We start from the raw sequence: 16588 nt of genomic DNA, 5'->3' as shown, positions 1-16588 counted from the left end.
ACAAATGAATTAATGGCAAATATGATATTTGTAATGAAATCGACACGCTTCTTCCACCTCCCAAAGTAAGTGTAGTGTTTTGTTAAAGGGACATTAGCTGTAACTTTTGACTAATTTTTCACTACTCTATTTCAATGTATCAACTACAGAATTTTACTATAATCCGATCACCATGACCAATGCCCGGTGTCCTGCTTGCCAATGCGGCCTGTATACGTGAAATGACCATTGTTATTGTTGATAAATGTGTTCTAGTCCGGACCTGAATACAAAATTTGAACAATAACAATGCACATTATACTCATATAGGGTATATTTATGAGCTAAATATTTAGGAATTTCACCATCGTTCAGGGATTCAAACCAGAAACTACAGCTGATAAGCTTACACTTTACAAACAAAATTTAAAAAATTACCAAAGTTACAGCAAATGGATCTTTAAATGCACGAGATTATTTGGCATGTGCGCTCCGTTTAGATATTTCTATCGACGATAATTGTGCGCACACTGATGAATAATTATTGCAGACAACATAATAACCTAATTTTGATTTATAGACGGTAACAAAGTTCTGGCTTTTGTTTCACTGAAGATGCAACAATGTCGGAAGGTTACCTACAGCGCCCTCTAGAGGAAAACGTGGGGTGTCTAGAAACGAGGTGCATTGTGGGCCATGACAACAACGAAGATGGCGGCCTAGAAACGAAATGATAACCTGCGCTTAGTTTTATTGACGGTATGTTTGAACTCGTATGGTTTTTGTCGGTGGGATATTAGCAGTCATGTTTACTTTCGGATAGTTCACGTAAAACTATGTTACAGAACATTCTCTCTGTTGATAGTGCGCAGTGTTTTACATTTACAATGCGCGGCCGGTAATAATGTACTAAGTTCCACATCGTGATGGTGGTGTTTGCTTTTTATTATTTTTAGCAATGCATCTGTAGTTCCCATGTTGTGACCATAGTGCGTATCAGCATGTTTCCCATTTGTACTTCCCCGTATTATTTATTGGCTCGTCACCGATCCTCGGGTGAGATAAAGACACATCATGGATACACAGAGGGAGTGAAGTTGCGGAAACACGCAAAAGTGAGAATGTCGTTCTCGTATGGTTGCTTTATACGCAGTGTTCAAACACTGAACTGTTCATTGTGTTTAGCATATCTACGATTCAGGTATCTACTTAGAAGCAAAAACTTCTGATCGCTTGGCTATATCATCAGCAGAGTGGTGCAACGAGAAGGGAAAAAAAAGACATTGGTCCCCACCAATAACGTCACTCAGCAAAATCCATTTCAGCCTAGCTCACCAGTGTTTTGATAGGTACCAACACAGAAATTTCTAATGTATCGAATACCACTGTTACAGTCCTTTCATTTTGCTCATACTGCACAGAGGTAAATGTAAAATTGTGAGATGCAAAACCTACCCTGTTGAATAAGGTCACTCTGTCCGTCCGTAGATTTTGGCATTTTGTACTATAATTATGAAATTTACCATTCCACTGTGTCATTCTCGAGCTATGTCTGTCATTATGAAAATATTTCTTGATAAATAGTAAGTACTACAGAAGACAGAGGTCACTAACAGCCTACAATAATCAAGCTTTTAGCAAGGTGAAGTATTTCATGTTCCGCCACGGGCCGGAGAGACCATGGTTCCACCATATTGTCATCTGGCTAACTATTATTGTATTTGATAATCTGTGACAACACATCTTAGAGCCATTAATCCCTAGTTTAGTCTATATAAGACCAAAAGTATCACGCGTGGGGCGATTGACTGCATTATGGTATCATGTAAAGTATATGGATCTCCTATTTCAGGCAGGTCAGAGACTAGGTCTTGCAAACTCCAGTTATTCACAAAGATAAACCGTCTGAAGCTGTCTTTTGAATATGGTATCACATATACACAAGAGTGATTGTGGTTTTTATGTGTCATTTGGCAATTTGTTTCAACTTAGTTTCAGGAGCTGGACCATATACCTCTGACATTTTGCAAATGTACTGGTATGCTCCCTCAAGACACTTGTGTAATTCATCTGACACACTTCTCTTTAGAATACCACGTGTTGCCACAAAATTTTTTTTGTGAAAGGTCTTGTTCTCACTCCGAACAGAAAACTTGGAACAATCTCTATGTGAACCAACGCCATCTGAATTCACATTTCAGTCTGCCATGCTCTCAGAACACATTCGTGTAGTGGGAAGTCTATAGCTAGTTTTTGTCCTGTGCCTACAGCTCCATTTTGAGATAGGCGCATCACTCTTCTTATAATTCACTCTCCATTATAAGCAATATAATATACATGTTTTCCCTGTGTTTTTTTTTTTCACAGTTTCTTTAAATTCCAGACCACCATAGTTTTGCATTTATCTAGTTTACGAAATGGGCAAGAAAGGCAAGAAGAAGAGTGGGGGTAAGAGTGGTAAAAGGAAAAGCGGCAAGAAAAAGAGTGGATCTGCATCGGATCAAATGACATTCAAAGAAGCAATGCTCGGCTACCAGTGAGTCATATGCCCTTGACACCAGTCTGGTGTGTCTTCCATTCCGGTCAAGTTTGATGAGAAAATTTCAAGATCTTTTGAGGATGTTTCTTTCATAAAATCGTATCGTACTTCAAAAGGACAAACTATTTTTTCTCAAATCAGATATGCTGTGATGATCAGCTATACTGCAAAGCATTAATTTTCATTCATTTTTCTCACTATTGGGATGTTTGGGATATTTTCACAGTCTTGATCTGATTTGAAGTCACTAGATTTTACCAGTAAAACAACTGAATCTGTTGTAGTTTAACATTTTCACAGGGATTTTAATAATTCAGTGGATTTCACTGTCAACAAAAATAGCAAAATGAAATCCCATTAAATAACCAATGCTTTGACAGTAAGACTTAGAAAGTAAAAATATGGATTGATGACACCACAGACATTTTATTTTCACAATTTTTGTGTTAAATTTTATGTATTTAAGTTACAATTTGCAAGTTTTTTCATAGAATTTCAAATTCATCAAAACAATCTACAGGTATTTAAGTTATAATTTGCAAGTTTTTTTTCATAGAATTTTAAATTCTTCAAAACAATCTACTTTCTGTTGAAGAGCATTCGACTTTGTTTATAAAAGTCTACATTTTATTTTGTCAATACCAATGGATATATACATGATCTCATTTCTGATAAGTATAAACTTCCTATTTGCACATACTTCATACATTATCCTGTTTGTTACATTATCTGCTTATCGTTAAATGATGTGAATAATTTGTTTCAAAGTTTCCACCATGACAAGTTTCTGTTAACCGTGTTCAGTGGACGAATCGTTTCCTGATCTAAAAATACACTCATGTCAAAAGTGTATCACATCCCAGCGAACGCCTGTTCAATATGGTGTCATTTTATGTGGGTATTATTGTCTTCTTTATGTCAATTGTCCAATTCTTTTTTGTTTGTCAGGATAAGCATCAAAGAGAAATCTATCGAAGAGTTCATGTTTGAGATCAAGCAACTCGAAGAAAAGAACCAGAGGCACAAAGAAAGAGTAAGTTACTGCATTCTAAAGGAATACAAATGAAAAATTCTGGACGTTCTTAATGATACAAGGATGTCAACACTTTACCTTAAGTTATAGTCACAGTGAAAATATCTGTGAAGACTGTTTCAGCTCCATGAATGAATACACGTACAGGCTGATAGAGTTTGACTGTAGTATTTACTGTACAGGGTCTTTTCCATGAATTTTTGATTGACCAGGACTGTCGTATACATTAAATAAACTTTTTTGAGTCCCTAACGGTATGTTATTTGATTTTGGTTAATTGTTGGCTTCGTCTTAATAAGGTGGTTCGCACCTGAAAATGAAAGACTGAAACTGTCACTCAAAATTCCCTCTAGCAAAATTTCAATCCTTCTTTCAAAATTAAGAATAAAAATCTTGGGTCACCGCACAAATTTTGATAGTAGAGAAACAAATCAGCCAACATGTACCGATATTTTAAATTCAAAATGGCAGCCATCCCAGTGTTATGTCTATGGGGAAAAATAAAATTCCTGAGTTTCACAAAACTAAACTCATGAAAATTTTATTTACTCCATAAGCTTCAAAATGAGCCCCCACAAGTGGTAGACCAAAAGAATATTGTAAAAGTTTTGGATTTGGAATATCTGTCCTCAGGAGTCATTTTATGGTGAAAAATTGCTTAACTTTCTAAGGAAATCAAAGCACTAATGCCATGTAATCAACAAGAGCTAATGTCCCACATAACCTCTTCACCAGGGGGTTAATTAATCAATTGAATGATTGCTTGATTGATTGTTTTAATTATCGGTCAATTTGTTTATTTTATTTATTTATTTATTAATGTTTCTTTACTATTACGCCACATAGAATGAAAGGCTTAAAGAAGAACAAATGTACCACATCAAAACACTACTGAAACAAGCAAAAGAAAGAGAAAAAGAACTTGAAGACGCCACAGTCATCGGCAAGGAACAAGTCGAAGCTGCTATGAAAGAAAATTGGAAAATTGCCAAGGAAGAAGAAAAGAAATTAATCGGTGAAAATGATTTGCTTTTAAATAATCGTAACCACGCATTATCCATTTAAAGCCCCACTAGCTGTATCTTTAAGCATTATTTTTTTTATTATGATTATGAGTGCTTTGAAAAACGTTGATTTCTTTTATATTCAGAGTTGAGGGATGCTATCCAAGCAATGGACAAGAAGCTTGAGGACACAGCCAAGGAAGTGACCAAATGGGAAGAGTATAGGAACAGTGGTCAGCACAAACACGCCACACAAATTAAAATTCTTGAACAGGAACTAGTAGATATGCAAAGTAGCTTTGATGAAATGAAAGGTAAGTTGAGGGCGCTGTTTTCTGCTTGTGTGAATATCAAATTTTATTTGTGAATGAATTTGAACTTCACAAAAATGTTGGCGCTTGTAACCTGTATAATCTACTGGTATAGCCTATATAAATATTGGTAGCATTCCGTTTCTTCAGATTCTTTTGTATATAGGTAGCCATTATGACTGTTCATTTCAACCAGAAGACTGTAGTTTTCACTCAAGGGTTCAACTATGGCCAAAAATTTCAGAGCGAGACTTTCTTGCAGAAAGAATATGAATAAGTTGTAATAGATGTAAATTATGGAAAGATGCCGTTATTATGTGCATATTATGATGTAAGAGAAAAAGTAGGTCAAAATTTACATCAATGAAATTTTTGTTTGTTGAGAATATCTACAGCTGGTCAGATGCTCTAAATGAAGATGGTGACCTGCACATGCACTATGCCAGCAGTTAGCAAATCATACCAAAGCGTTTTCTCAGACCAGTTTAGTTTCTATTCCCCTGCTCTGTTTATACTTACATGCCTGCATGCTAGAAAAGTGCACAGGCCCAGCAAACTTTGGTCAACAGAAAGGCCAATGGATTAACGTTTATTCTGGTCAGGGGACCCGATAGTACGGATTATGCCTGTGAATTTATCGCAGTTCAATTGGAAATTACCAAGAATTGACACTGATATACATTTTTCTTTGTCTCAGCTCATCTAGAGAAAACCTTGGAAAAAGCCAAGACGGAGATTGGTAAAACGACGGAAGGCAAACTGAATTCCCAGAAGGAGATAGCATCAGATGTAAGTCTCTGCTGTTCAGCATTTTCAGCCATTTTCACTTTATATAATCCGACAAAGTATAAATGATTGATTTTACAATAGAGAAAAATCTATAACTGGTAATGTTTTTATTTGTTTTGTTCGATTCCATGAAACATTCACTGTATACTGAAAAAGGCTTGTTTCACAAATTCTGTACACACAGTAAAGAATACCAGTTCTCACATGTTCTGTACATTTCACTGATGGGCCAGAGATGACAGATCATTTCTGATGGTTATCAATAGAGTGCAATGCGTGTCCATTCCCTCCCCGTTTTTGTCAAGTCCACCAAGCTGAAAAACAAATCGGGATGTACCGAAACATCAGCAGGAAATGGCAGATACTTAGGATGTGTGTCAGTCACAACCCGATGCAAATAGTTTTGCAGAGCATGTAGTTGTAAGCAATTTCATGTTTGCCATGCAAACATCACATTTTACTAGTAACCAAACATACAAAGAGGATACATGTACACCATCACGTTGCACAGATACTCAAACATATCAAAAGTTGAATCATGAGTCTTTTTATAGCTACCAGTATATTGTGAGATATATAAACATCAAATCATAAATACCTAAAGAGTACCAGCAGAATTTTGTGAAAGAACACTTACAGCCTGTGTGTGCACATACTTGGGCAAAGACAACCAAAACCTATTTATGACATGCCCTACATATTGCACATCGTGCGCCCCATAGGATTCAATGGTAACTCGCTGATGACTTTGCAGGCCGCATAGTCATCATTTGACAGAGAGGTGACCCAGAACTATTTTCAACTTGACAACTTTGGGATTTAAAAATGATCGAATTAATTGTTTTATGTAGGAAACTAGCTCTTGAGAAAATTATGCGTGGAAAGATTTGATAGACCGCATAACAGTGAATCAGATTTGAATATATCAGTGTACCCTTCGATGACTACTTTTTAACAGATTTTCATCTATCATTGAAATAAGAGAGGCATGTAATAAAAATATTATAGCCCAGAAATGGGACTATGTACCCTCACGGCAGGAGATCATTTCCCCTCCTGGTGTTGGGCAAATGGTCACCTGCCCTATGGCACATAGTCCCTTGTTAGGGCTATGGTATCTGGTATTCCAAGACAAGCAAATCGCTTCATGTGTCATTGATTCTGTACACTGGTATGTTTCAACCATGCTGGATAACTGTATTGGGGGTAACAGAAATTGACTGCTGTGCTGAACAATAACCAGGTAAATATTCTTGTGTAGGTCTAAGATCCATTTCCATGGCAAGTTATGTGTGTGTGCTTCCCATTAATGAAGTTGTTGATTCACAAAGTGCAGATGACTTCCTCATTGCTGATTTTCTATTTTTTTCCTCCTTTACATTACAGAAAGCCATGAAAACACTTGACAAGTGGAGTGCACAGGAAGTTATGGATAACGACTGGTTGAAAAAGGAGGTAAGAAACTTTCCTTCATGCTGGTATGTCCCCTTTAAAAGAAAGTGTAGATTGCAGGGCGCCCTCAAATGGTCACGTCACCTCTGCAATGAGTGTAGATTGCAGGGCGCTCTCACATCATGAGTTAAAGAGAAATGCTGCCAGTAGATTATGATCAGTGTACACAGGCGGTAATAAATGACTATGTGAGTGCCAGGTATTTGTTGTGTGGGGAAAATCTCAGGGGGCAAAGACAGCTGGTTTGAGAAGACCCTGATCATGACGTGCTAATGAACGGTCACTACAAACTACTTTTGTATCAGCCTGGATGAAATTTACCAGCATGAACGAATGACAACTTTTTTTTTCACAGGCTGTTATCCACAGGGAGGAAACTGTCAAACTCAAGGAATATGTAGAGCAGCTGGAAAAGGAAAACTTAGAAATCATGAGTGAATTGTTTGAGTGTCGGGTTGATGATCTGAAGATATCGAGGTATAAATTTAGTTAATTTATTCATCCATTTGTTTATGGACTTTTTTACAGTGGGTTTCAATTCAGTGCCACAACTCTGTGTGGGAGACAGTTTTAGCTGGGAAAACGCTTTCTAACTTACAGCTGTAATTGTTACTAAAAACAGCTACATTGTAGATCAAGTGCAATCAACTGTTCAGCTATTGGTCCAGACGGAGTTGCCTCATGCTTGTTTACTGTAACCACAGTCCCTCCATGGAGGGGCTCTGCTGTAACTAATCAATGGAGTCAGTGACTCTGAAATGTATGGTGATGCCGAAGCTAATCATACATATTGCACATACAATGTGTCTGTCTCACACACAGAGTTGTGGCACCGAATTGAAACCCTCTGTATTGGTCAATATAGTCATTATATTGTATATATCCTTGGTGAAATATCCATAGATTTTCCAATATACCTCAGTCACAAATGTATAAAGTGTGTGTTGACCTTCCTTGAGAGGCGAATTTCATGTATTTGTGGAAATGGATTTATTTTTCTGGAAGCTGGTCAAAATTTAGTTCAGTCTGAAGTTTGAGAAAGCTTTTTTGAAAACATTCTAAGAGAAGTACCTAAACTTAAAATATCCTGTGTAAAAAGTTTCATTTTATTTTCAACTTTTTTATTTCAGAAATTTCTACCTCACTCAATTTGAAGACAGTGATAACCTAGATGAAGGCATCCTTGAAATGGACTTGTCTACAATAAATTTCAAAGACGACCCTGGTGAAAAAATGCTTGCTATACAAGCGCCACCTAGTGTCAGATCAGGTAAATTCTTTTAGTCTGCATCCAAGTACCCTGATGTACTTTTCCATCAGTGCACCGTTATTGATTGATCTATTTGTTTATTTTGGTCAAATAATAGACAATGTGGTGTAGATATCATACCAATTTATGAGAAATTTTATTCAGTGGCAAATTTTTGTGTTGTTGATAAACTTGACCTTGATCATTGTTGCTGATGATCATCAATGAAGCTGACCTACTAGTACCAAATTGATGAATGTGTAGTTTCAAAATGATTGACAATGAAGGATTATATCTATCATGTAAAATATCATTTCTTGTTCATAAGAAATTGAGCTGTCTTTTTCATTAATAAATTAGTGTACTAAACCATATTCGCTTTCAACTCAGTATTTTGAGAAATTGCCTGCTTTAAAGGCAGCCTTTTCATTGAAAGGAACAGACCAGTATCAGGAGATGTAGATTCAGGTTTTGCTCATTAAACCTCAATTTTGCAGCCAGGTGTACGTGGATTGTACGTACATGTCTCGCGTAATGCACTTTAATCATCAAGACTACTGGAGTGCAGAATCTAAGCTGTGTCAGTGAATTGATTTGGCTATGACCACTCTGTACAAACCTGGCTTTGGAAAGTTTCCATACGAAAACCGTACCAGCTTTCATTCACAGAGTGGAAGGAAATTTTCGTGCAGAGATCAAAGTGACAAATGAAGTCCATTTCTAATTTCAGATGATGTTGCCTCAACTGCCTCAAGTAAAGGAGCAAGACCAAAAAGCGCCACCCAGCGAGCGGTGGAGCACAAAGTGTTTTCAATTTCTACCGTGGCAGAGGAATCAGAGGAGGAAAGCGATGAAGACCGCGAACATTATGATGAAGATTACGACGGGGACGATGATCTGACTGAGGAGGAGAAACTAGCAGCTGATGCTTTCTTGGATAACTATTTCCAACTTGAAGATGAAGATTATGATGTGAGTTGCCAGGCAACAGATTCCCAATGCTTTATACTGTATCAAAGCCTCAGCAACAGATTGAAGTTTCTACACCTGGTTGTGCGCAGGAATATTTGTTGGCAAAGAAACCAATTTTCATAATCAACAGAAGTCATTGTGCTATCAACATGATTCGGTTTTCTGTCTCACATTAAAAGGCCCTGACTACAACCATATATATATATATATATATATATATATATATATATATATATATATATATATATATATATATATATATATATATATATATATATATATATATATATATATATATATACCACAATGACAGATTTAGACAATCACAGTTTTATTTCATCATATTGATACACACTGGTCTCTCTATTTTCTTCTCGCAGGATTTCTTGAAACTAGGCCCTCTAGAGTTGAAGCTGTTAAGTGTGACAGGGACAGCCAAGCCGTTACATAAGCAAAAGAAGATGACGTCCGAAGAGGCGGACGCAAAGGCGTCAGCGCCTGATGAGTGGCCGGTGTCAAGAGATATGCTCCAACAAGCCGTGAGGGCCGAAACGTAGGGACAGGACATAGGAGGGGATGAAAGGGGAGGGGGTTGTAGGGGCTGTCACGAAGGGGGTTATAAAAGCCACTTTGATGTGATGTACAGTGCATGTATATCAAATGCCATGCAAGAGAACTATATACAATAGCATTGGATATATACAACTTTGAGAATGGGTACAGCTTGGTGTCAGGGGCTTGATTTGTTTTTGGAAGGAGATAGAAAAAGGTATAGGAAGTGAAAAAATACTATATGGACCGCTCAGATATGCAGGAGCTAGCCAAAAACACAATTTCTAGGGACTGGTGCCACGTTTAATATTTGTACAAAGGTATCTATGATCTTTGTGACTTTTTGAACCAGTATAGCAAATTCTCTGTTGAATGTACATATTGTGAAAATTTGAAATGAATTTCTTTCCCTGCACTCTTTATCTCACCACTGGTGATGCACATAAGTATGAGTGTTATCAGAAGAAGTAATGGATGTAATGCCACCACAATGATGTGATGTGTGAACTTTGACCTCTTTATGTCATGGGTTCATTTTCATGATGGAAACGCCTCGGCCTGGAAACAAAAGGAAAAAGGGTAGTTTTCTTGCTGCAAAATAATGTACTCTGTAATGAATTGAGTGCCTTTGCCAGGATTACTGTATTTTGAGACGTTTTACTTCGAAAGGTTTCAGATTGTATATTGACAACAGCAGTGAGGTGAGACCATGTACCATGGTAAAGCGAACATATCTCTCTCAACCAGTACTGCTATGCTGAATTGCTGATGTATTTCGTGTTGGCATCCATAGCACATCCACCATGAACTTCCACCCTAGAAATTACTGCTTGTTTGTGCAAATGGTGAGATTTACAAACTTCAACTCTTCCGTCCAAATGTGGAAAGTGTGTTGGAAAATGTTCTCTTTTGAAAGTTTGAACTGTTTTAAAAGTGTACATATAAGGAACAATATTGATAAGCTTATTAAAATTTCAAACACGAATTTTACATTCCAATGTGTCTAAGGCTGCATTTCCTTTGTCTATGAAAAGTATGTACAAACTTGAAGTGAAACTGGTAAAAATCTTCAGCAATAGTTTGGTTGGTTTTCCCCAACCTTGGTCTTGACGTAATTTTCCAAGAATCTGATTTTTCTGCGAATGGATGAGATTTCTATTTGAAGTGCCATTGACAGCGTATTTATTTAAAACACTAAACCATATATCTCCCAATTCCGTTGGGTGACTTGGGCTTCTTGTCATGAGTTTTTTTCATCAAAGGCACATTTTTTGTCTATGATTTTAACAACATCAGTGTGTCAGAGATATGGCACTTGTTTCAGCCAAATCACATGAGCCAACAACATCAAACGATGTCAGCAATCATGAGTTCTTTTCTATAAAATATCTACTATGGAAGGCAAACATCTGCCAAACAAGACAGAAGTTCAACTGTTCGCACGAGGAAATTAATATACCAGTTTGCAGCCATATTGTCAAAGAGTGGCATATCTGATATGAAACCCACAAGATATTACGTTAAACTGTGGCGGACATGGCCAAGAATAACAGTAACATTTACAGCATAAACAAAATGTCTCAAGTAGCAATGAACATTTACACCATTACTTTTTAACGTACAGTAAATATGAATGTTTGAGTTTGCCTTTTCTGCCAATGGTAACTTCTTTGTTTTATGTAGAATTTGCAAATGATCTTCCACTCTTTAGTTGCTCCACCCCCGTTTCAAAATGGGATAAGCCAATTTGCTCCCATTTAAAGGTATACTGTCACCTGTTCCAATTTCGCCATAGTTACAATGGAAAAAAAAATCTAATCAATCAGATTTTAAGCAGATGGCCGCTTTTTAAAAACAGCGCCCTCACATGGGCATTTTGAATACCAAGGAACGCCCCTTTGACCATATATGGGCATATTTTGATTACAGGTGACTATATACCTTTTGGATTTTCTCAAAAGAAGTGATCAAACCCAGCATTTTTAGTAATGTCACTTTGCATGAAGTGAACAGAGATAAATAAATATGAAAATTACACGCAATAATACTATAAAGAATTCATGAATGTTGTTTCCCTTATTCAGATAAAATTTTTCAACACTGAATAATTTGAATGTTGTCTGTAGTATTTAGACCTGCATTATAGATTACGGATATCAAGAGAGGGTGTCCTACTGTACATACTGTGTCACACATGGCAGCCACTGACACCCTTAGAGGATGTGTACAGTGTACCATATCCCTAGCATTGCAATAATGCTATCATGTGTTTATTGGAAATAAAATATTTTTTTTTTTGAAAACTGTAAATACTCAGTTGTTGTTGCATGAACCTAAACTCAAATATCCAGCCACAACATATCAGAACCACCTGAGTACGATCACACTGATAACTTCAAAATGCACCTTGATGACAGATATTCGGACTAATGTTTTTCACAATCCTTTTCTGGTCTGCCTCGTGTGGGGGCTTTTTATCATGAAACTCTCGAAGCAAGAAAAGTTTACGCCGTCTTTTTATTTTAAATTGAACATTTTATTTTCCTGATTGAGTTAACACAGAGATGGCATTCATTTTGAATTTCAAATCTCAGTCAATGTTGGGCGTTTCTTTCTCTGGAATCAAAATTTGGACGATGATCCAAGAATTTTATTCTTTTACATAGCAAGAGAATGTCTTTGAGCAAAAGTTTAAGTCTTTCACTTTCAAGGCATGAACTACCTTAACAGTGATAATACATACTCCGCTATAAAATTAGTCTTGGCTACCCATAATGCTGTGTGGGGCTCTCATCTGGCTGCCTCTACACAGTCTGTGAAAATCCCACTTAAAATATAGACCAGAAAGATAGTGCAACACAGATACAAGCGATGCATCCCGGGAGCAACTGATTATGTTTAGAAGCAAAGTCATGGATAGTATAGTTTCAAGGGTATGTAGAACTGGCTTTTGAAGTCAATTCTCAGTAATGAGTGTGACCTATGACTTTGAATGTCTCAGTTTACAGGCAGGTACGATACAACTGATCTATAACAGTCCAAGTTCACACTCATTACTAAGGAGGGACTTTGATAGCAACTACGTGACCATAAAACTATATTTTCTGTGACTTAACCTCAAAACATTATAATTGCATCATAAATCAGTTGTTCCAAGGATGCTCTCTTCTTGTCCATGTCGCGCCATCTTGCTCAGAGATTTTGAATGGTTTTTCCCCAGACTGTGTAGGGTACCGGGTGACCAATGAGAGCCCCACAGAGCAGTCTGGGTAACAGAGACTACCGGTACTATAGAAGGAGGATCTGTACATTAAAAGAGGCGGACACTTTGCTCAAATTTATTTTGCAAGAGGCGGACAAAGCATAAATAATACACAAACCAAATGAAAAGACACTCAAGATGGTATGACTCAGATTCATCTTTATATCATATACATCATCATACAGTATACAGCACCATTCAACCACCTTGGCTAATATAAAAATAGCTGAAATCAGAAAATTCCAATACAGCAAAACAAAACAACTGAATCACAAAAAATATCTCCTAAATAACGACTTAAAATATCTGGGTTGACACCATCTTCAAAAGCTACCTCTCAAACAAAATGACAAGCTCACAATGGTTAGTGTGTGGAAACATATCAACAGGTACAGCTCTGATTGGTGTGAATGGTTTTCCATACAGCTTCTTGACTGGAGGACAGCATAGACTGTGTGGTATGAAGTATGAGAGATTAGATTAATATTACTCTGATTTGGTATACACATTCTGAATGCTTATTTTGATTTGTGAAAGGGATGAACATACACTACAAAATTTCAAAGCAATTGACAGAAAGTCGATAAAGAAGAATTCGTCGTCCCACTTATTTTTTGAAATATCTAATGTATTTTACGGATATCTGAATTTATACTATGATTTTCCCAATCATTCTCTTAAAGTGAAGAACTACAGAGTTACTCTATTACCTGCAGTCTGTCTAAACCTTTCACATCAATGGTTTAGCCTATTACCATTTGTTCGATAGCAAAGTTGGACCTCTACATTGGGAAATGGGGGTGACAGGGCGAATTCAGAATTCCTATCTTTTTTGCCTTTCATTTCCAGATTTCTTTCATGGGTGAGGATGTTTCAAATTCTCATCGGCATACGGTTCTATTATTCTTCTCTATTGAAGACATGCTATCAGATATTAGCAATTATATCATACCAGTATATTGATGGCGCAAATACAGCAATCTGATTGTACGAGACGTGAAAAGAACCGTGGTATATTGGCGATATACCACGGCTGGCATAAGCGCGAGCTCTCAGCTTGAGCAAAACTCTGTTTATGACGTTCCTCGCCAGAATTTCAATATACTGTTATGATATAATAGCAATAAATCACACCAAGCGACGGTATACCACTCGTATACCGTCACTGAGTGTGCTTTATTGCTTAAATACTTACTCAATGAAATTTCTCATGGCTTCACCCTGTGGTTTGCAGGACACATAGACTAGTCTTTTGATGAAATCACAATTCCTCAGTGTTCGGATGACCTTCCTGTCTGCAAGTTTACAAGACAAAGTCTTTATGTCATGCAAAATATGCTTTGTTAAGGTAGAATGCCCCTCAGGGACAGATATTCGGACTCTCAAACTTTACAATTTTTTTCTGATCTTATCACTTGTGGGGCTCATCTTAAAGCTCTTGTTGGAATAAGAAAAATTTTCATCTTGTTTTTCGAAAATCATAAATTTCATTTTTCCCCCTAGAGTTAACACAAGGATGGTGGCCATTTTGAATTTCAAACTGTTACATTGGTAAATGTCAGGTAATTTGTTTCTCTAGTGCTAAAATTTGCACGGTGACCTCAGATTTTTTTTCTTACTTGGTACGAGAGCAGTTTAAAGTTTCATTAAAGAAAGTTTGAGCAAAAGTTTAAGTTTTCCACTTCCAAGGTGCATACTTCCTGAAATGAAAGTATTACAAATAAAAATCTGGCTCCTTTATGCATAAATCTAAATGCTTTCCAATAGTTTGTCAATACTGTAAACACACATGAATTAAAACAAGTCATTGTGTCATGCATGCATCAAGTACAATCCAATGTAGCTCTGTATTCTAGCATTGTATATTAATAAATAATAGAACTGATTACTTCTTATTTTGATTATTGATGTTTTTGCATAAATATCTGACTTACGGAGTCCAGCTCTAGCTGGATTGACAACAGCCACCACATCATCTTCATGTTGCAGAGTTGGGGTCAAACCTGGGATGACCTTTTCTGCTTTGCCCAGAATAAACTCAGTATTGGAAATATCTGCGTGACAAACAAAGAATAAAGCAATAAAAAAATATACACTACCACTGTTATTAACACAGGATTTTGCTCCAGGTACATGATTGCTCCAATGTGTTACAACAACCACGCCTTGGGGACAGAGTCAAAAATTGTTTCAATGCTTTTCTGATCTACCATTTGAGAGGCTCATTTTAAAGCACTTTGAGTAAGAAAAATTTTCACCATCTTAGTTTTTTTGAAAATAAAAAATGTTTATTTTTCTCCTTAGAGTTAATACAGGGATGGCAGCCATTGCAAGTTTCAAGTATCGGGAAATATCAGGTAATTTGTTTCTCTAGTTCCAAACTTTGCACTCTGATTTTATTCTTGATTTGGTAAGACAATGGTTGAAATTTTCATTGAGGAAAGTTTGAGCAAAAGTTTAAGTTTTCACTTTCGAAGGGCATACTACATTTCACAACTCCACAGTGCACAGTACTCCCATCATCCTCATTCATCGAGAATGTTACAGAGCCCTCCTATACTCTCATCCTAATCTTTTGTTTTTCCCTACTTCACCAATTATTAAAAATAGACTGCAGAGATGTGTTTGGTCAAAGAGAACATAAATTAGGCATTACGTAAAAAAATGAATAACTATAAAAATAAGTTAATAAACAAACATACAACACAAAATGATAATGAAATTAAACATGTATGGATTGATGTAAACAATATATTTAAAAAAAGACTAAAATGCTTAAAAAACTGAACAATGTCACTGGTCGCTCCCATATAGTTATCAAAACAAGCTAAAATCAAGCTAAAAGATTTTTTTATCACAAATAGAAACAATTCCCCCAACAAAATAAATTATACAAATTTCACCAGAATTGATCAAATCTTACTGACGTCACCCGTAAAAACCTCTACACTAAGTTTCAACTCAATCGGACGTGTGGTTTCAGAGTTAAAAAAAATTTTTGATCAAAAATGAAAAAAACAGCCAAAAAATGCAAATATGCAAATTTCACCACGATTTGCCCAGATTTGAGAAAGGTCACTCCTATGCACTTCCATACCAAGTTTCAAATCAATCAGACTTGTGGTTTCATAGAAGAAGATTTTTTGACCAAAAATGGGAGAAAATTACAAAAAAATTCATGAAAAATAGCAAGTCCAAGATACTGACCCAAGATGTGCACAATCATTTCAGGTCAGCCCAAAGTACTTACATGCTAATTTTTCATCTAATCTGCTCAGTGGCTATTGAGATTTTCAATAAAATGTAAACTTGTAAACATATATACATATGGCTATGGGAGCTAACAAACGACCCAATGGTCGACAGAGCTCTGCTGTGTTATGAAGAGAGCAACGTTTTGTGACATATGTATTGATGAAGAAGGTTGAGATCTTTGATAGCTCATT

General features: G+C 36.5%; 2 protein-coding genes across 2 annotated transcripts; one reads left to right on the top strand and one right to left on the bottom strand.

Moving 5' to 3' along the window:
• Nucleotides 1-661: 661 nt before the first annotated feature.
• LOC139142486 (coiled-coil domain-containing protein 83-like) lies at nt 662-10878 on the top strand. The gene is made up of 11 exons (XM_070712427.1): nt 662-738; nt 2347-2515; nt 3467-3551; nt 4398-4566; nt 4702-4869; nt 5564-5655; nt 7042-7110; nt 7463-7584; nt 8238-8377; nt 9087-9328; nt 9709-10878. Exons 2-11 carry the CDS (start codon nt 2397-2399, stop codon nt 9883-9885), a joined length of 1383 nt encoding a protein of 460 aa, XP_070568528.1. The 5' UTR covers nt 662-738; nt 2347-2396; the 3' UTR covers nt 9886-10878.
• Nucleotides 10879-13472: 2594 nt separating this feature from the next.
• On the bottom strand, nt 13473-15675 carry LOC139141604 (tRNA (uracil-5-)-methyltransferase homolog B-like). The gene is made up of 4 exons (XM_070711197.1): nt 15657-15675; nt 15077-15196; nt 14338-14437; nt 13473-13593 (listed from the first exon to the last, which is right to left on the bottom strand). The coding sequence occupies exons 1-4, from the start codon at nt 15673-15675 to the stop codon at nt 13473-13475; spliced, it is 360 nt and encodes a 119-aa protein (XP_070567298.1).
• Between the last annotated feature and the right edge of the window lie 913 nt (nt 15676-16588).

The sequence above is a fragment of the Ptychodera flava genome, chromosome 10 (assembly GCF_041260155.1).
Source record: "Ptychodera flava strain L36383 chromosome 10, AS_Pfla_20210202, whole genome shotgun sequence".
Taxonomy (NCBI): domain Eukaryota; kingdom Metazoa; phylum Hemichordata; class Enteropneusta; family Ptychoderidae; genus Ptychodera; species Ptychodera flava.
Note: the sequence above shows the minus strand (reverse complement) of the source record. Positions and strands in the feature narration are given on the sequence as shown.

Excerpts from the sequence above, each read along its gene's own strand:
- LOC139142486 (XM_070712427.1), top strand. The coding sequence starts at position 2,397 with ATGGGCAAGAAAGGCAAGAAGAAGAGTGGGGGTAAGAGTGGTAAAAGG. Across the intron at positions 2,516-3,466 it reads GAAGCAATGCTCGGCTACCA|GATAAGCATCAAAGAGAAAT; the intron begins GTGAGTCATATG and ends TTTGTTTGTCAG. Across the intron at positions 7,111-7,462 it reads ACGACTGGTTGAAAAAGGAG|GCTGTTATCCACAGGGAGGA; the intron begins GTAAGAAACTTT and ends TTTTTTTCACAG.
- LOC139141604 (XM_070711197.1), bottom strand. Across the intron at positions 14,438-15,076 it reads TCCAGCTAGAGCTGGACTCC|ACAGGAAGGTCATCCGAACA; the intron begins GTAAGTCAGATA and ends GTAAACTTGCAG. Across the intron at positions 13,594-14,337 it reads GCCATGAGAAATTTCATTGA|TCTATGCTGTCCTCCAGTCA; the intron begins GTAAGTATTTAA and ends CATACCACACAG.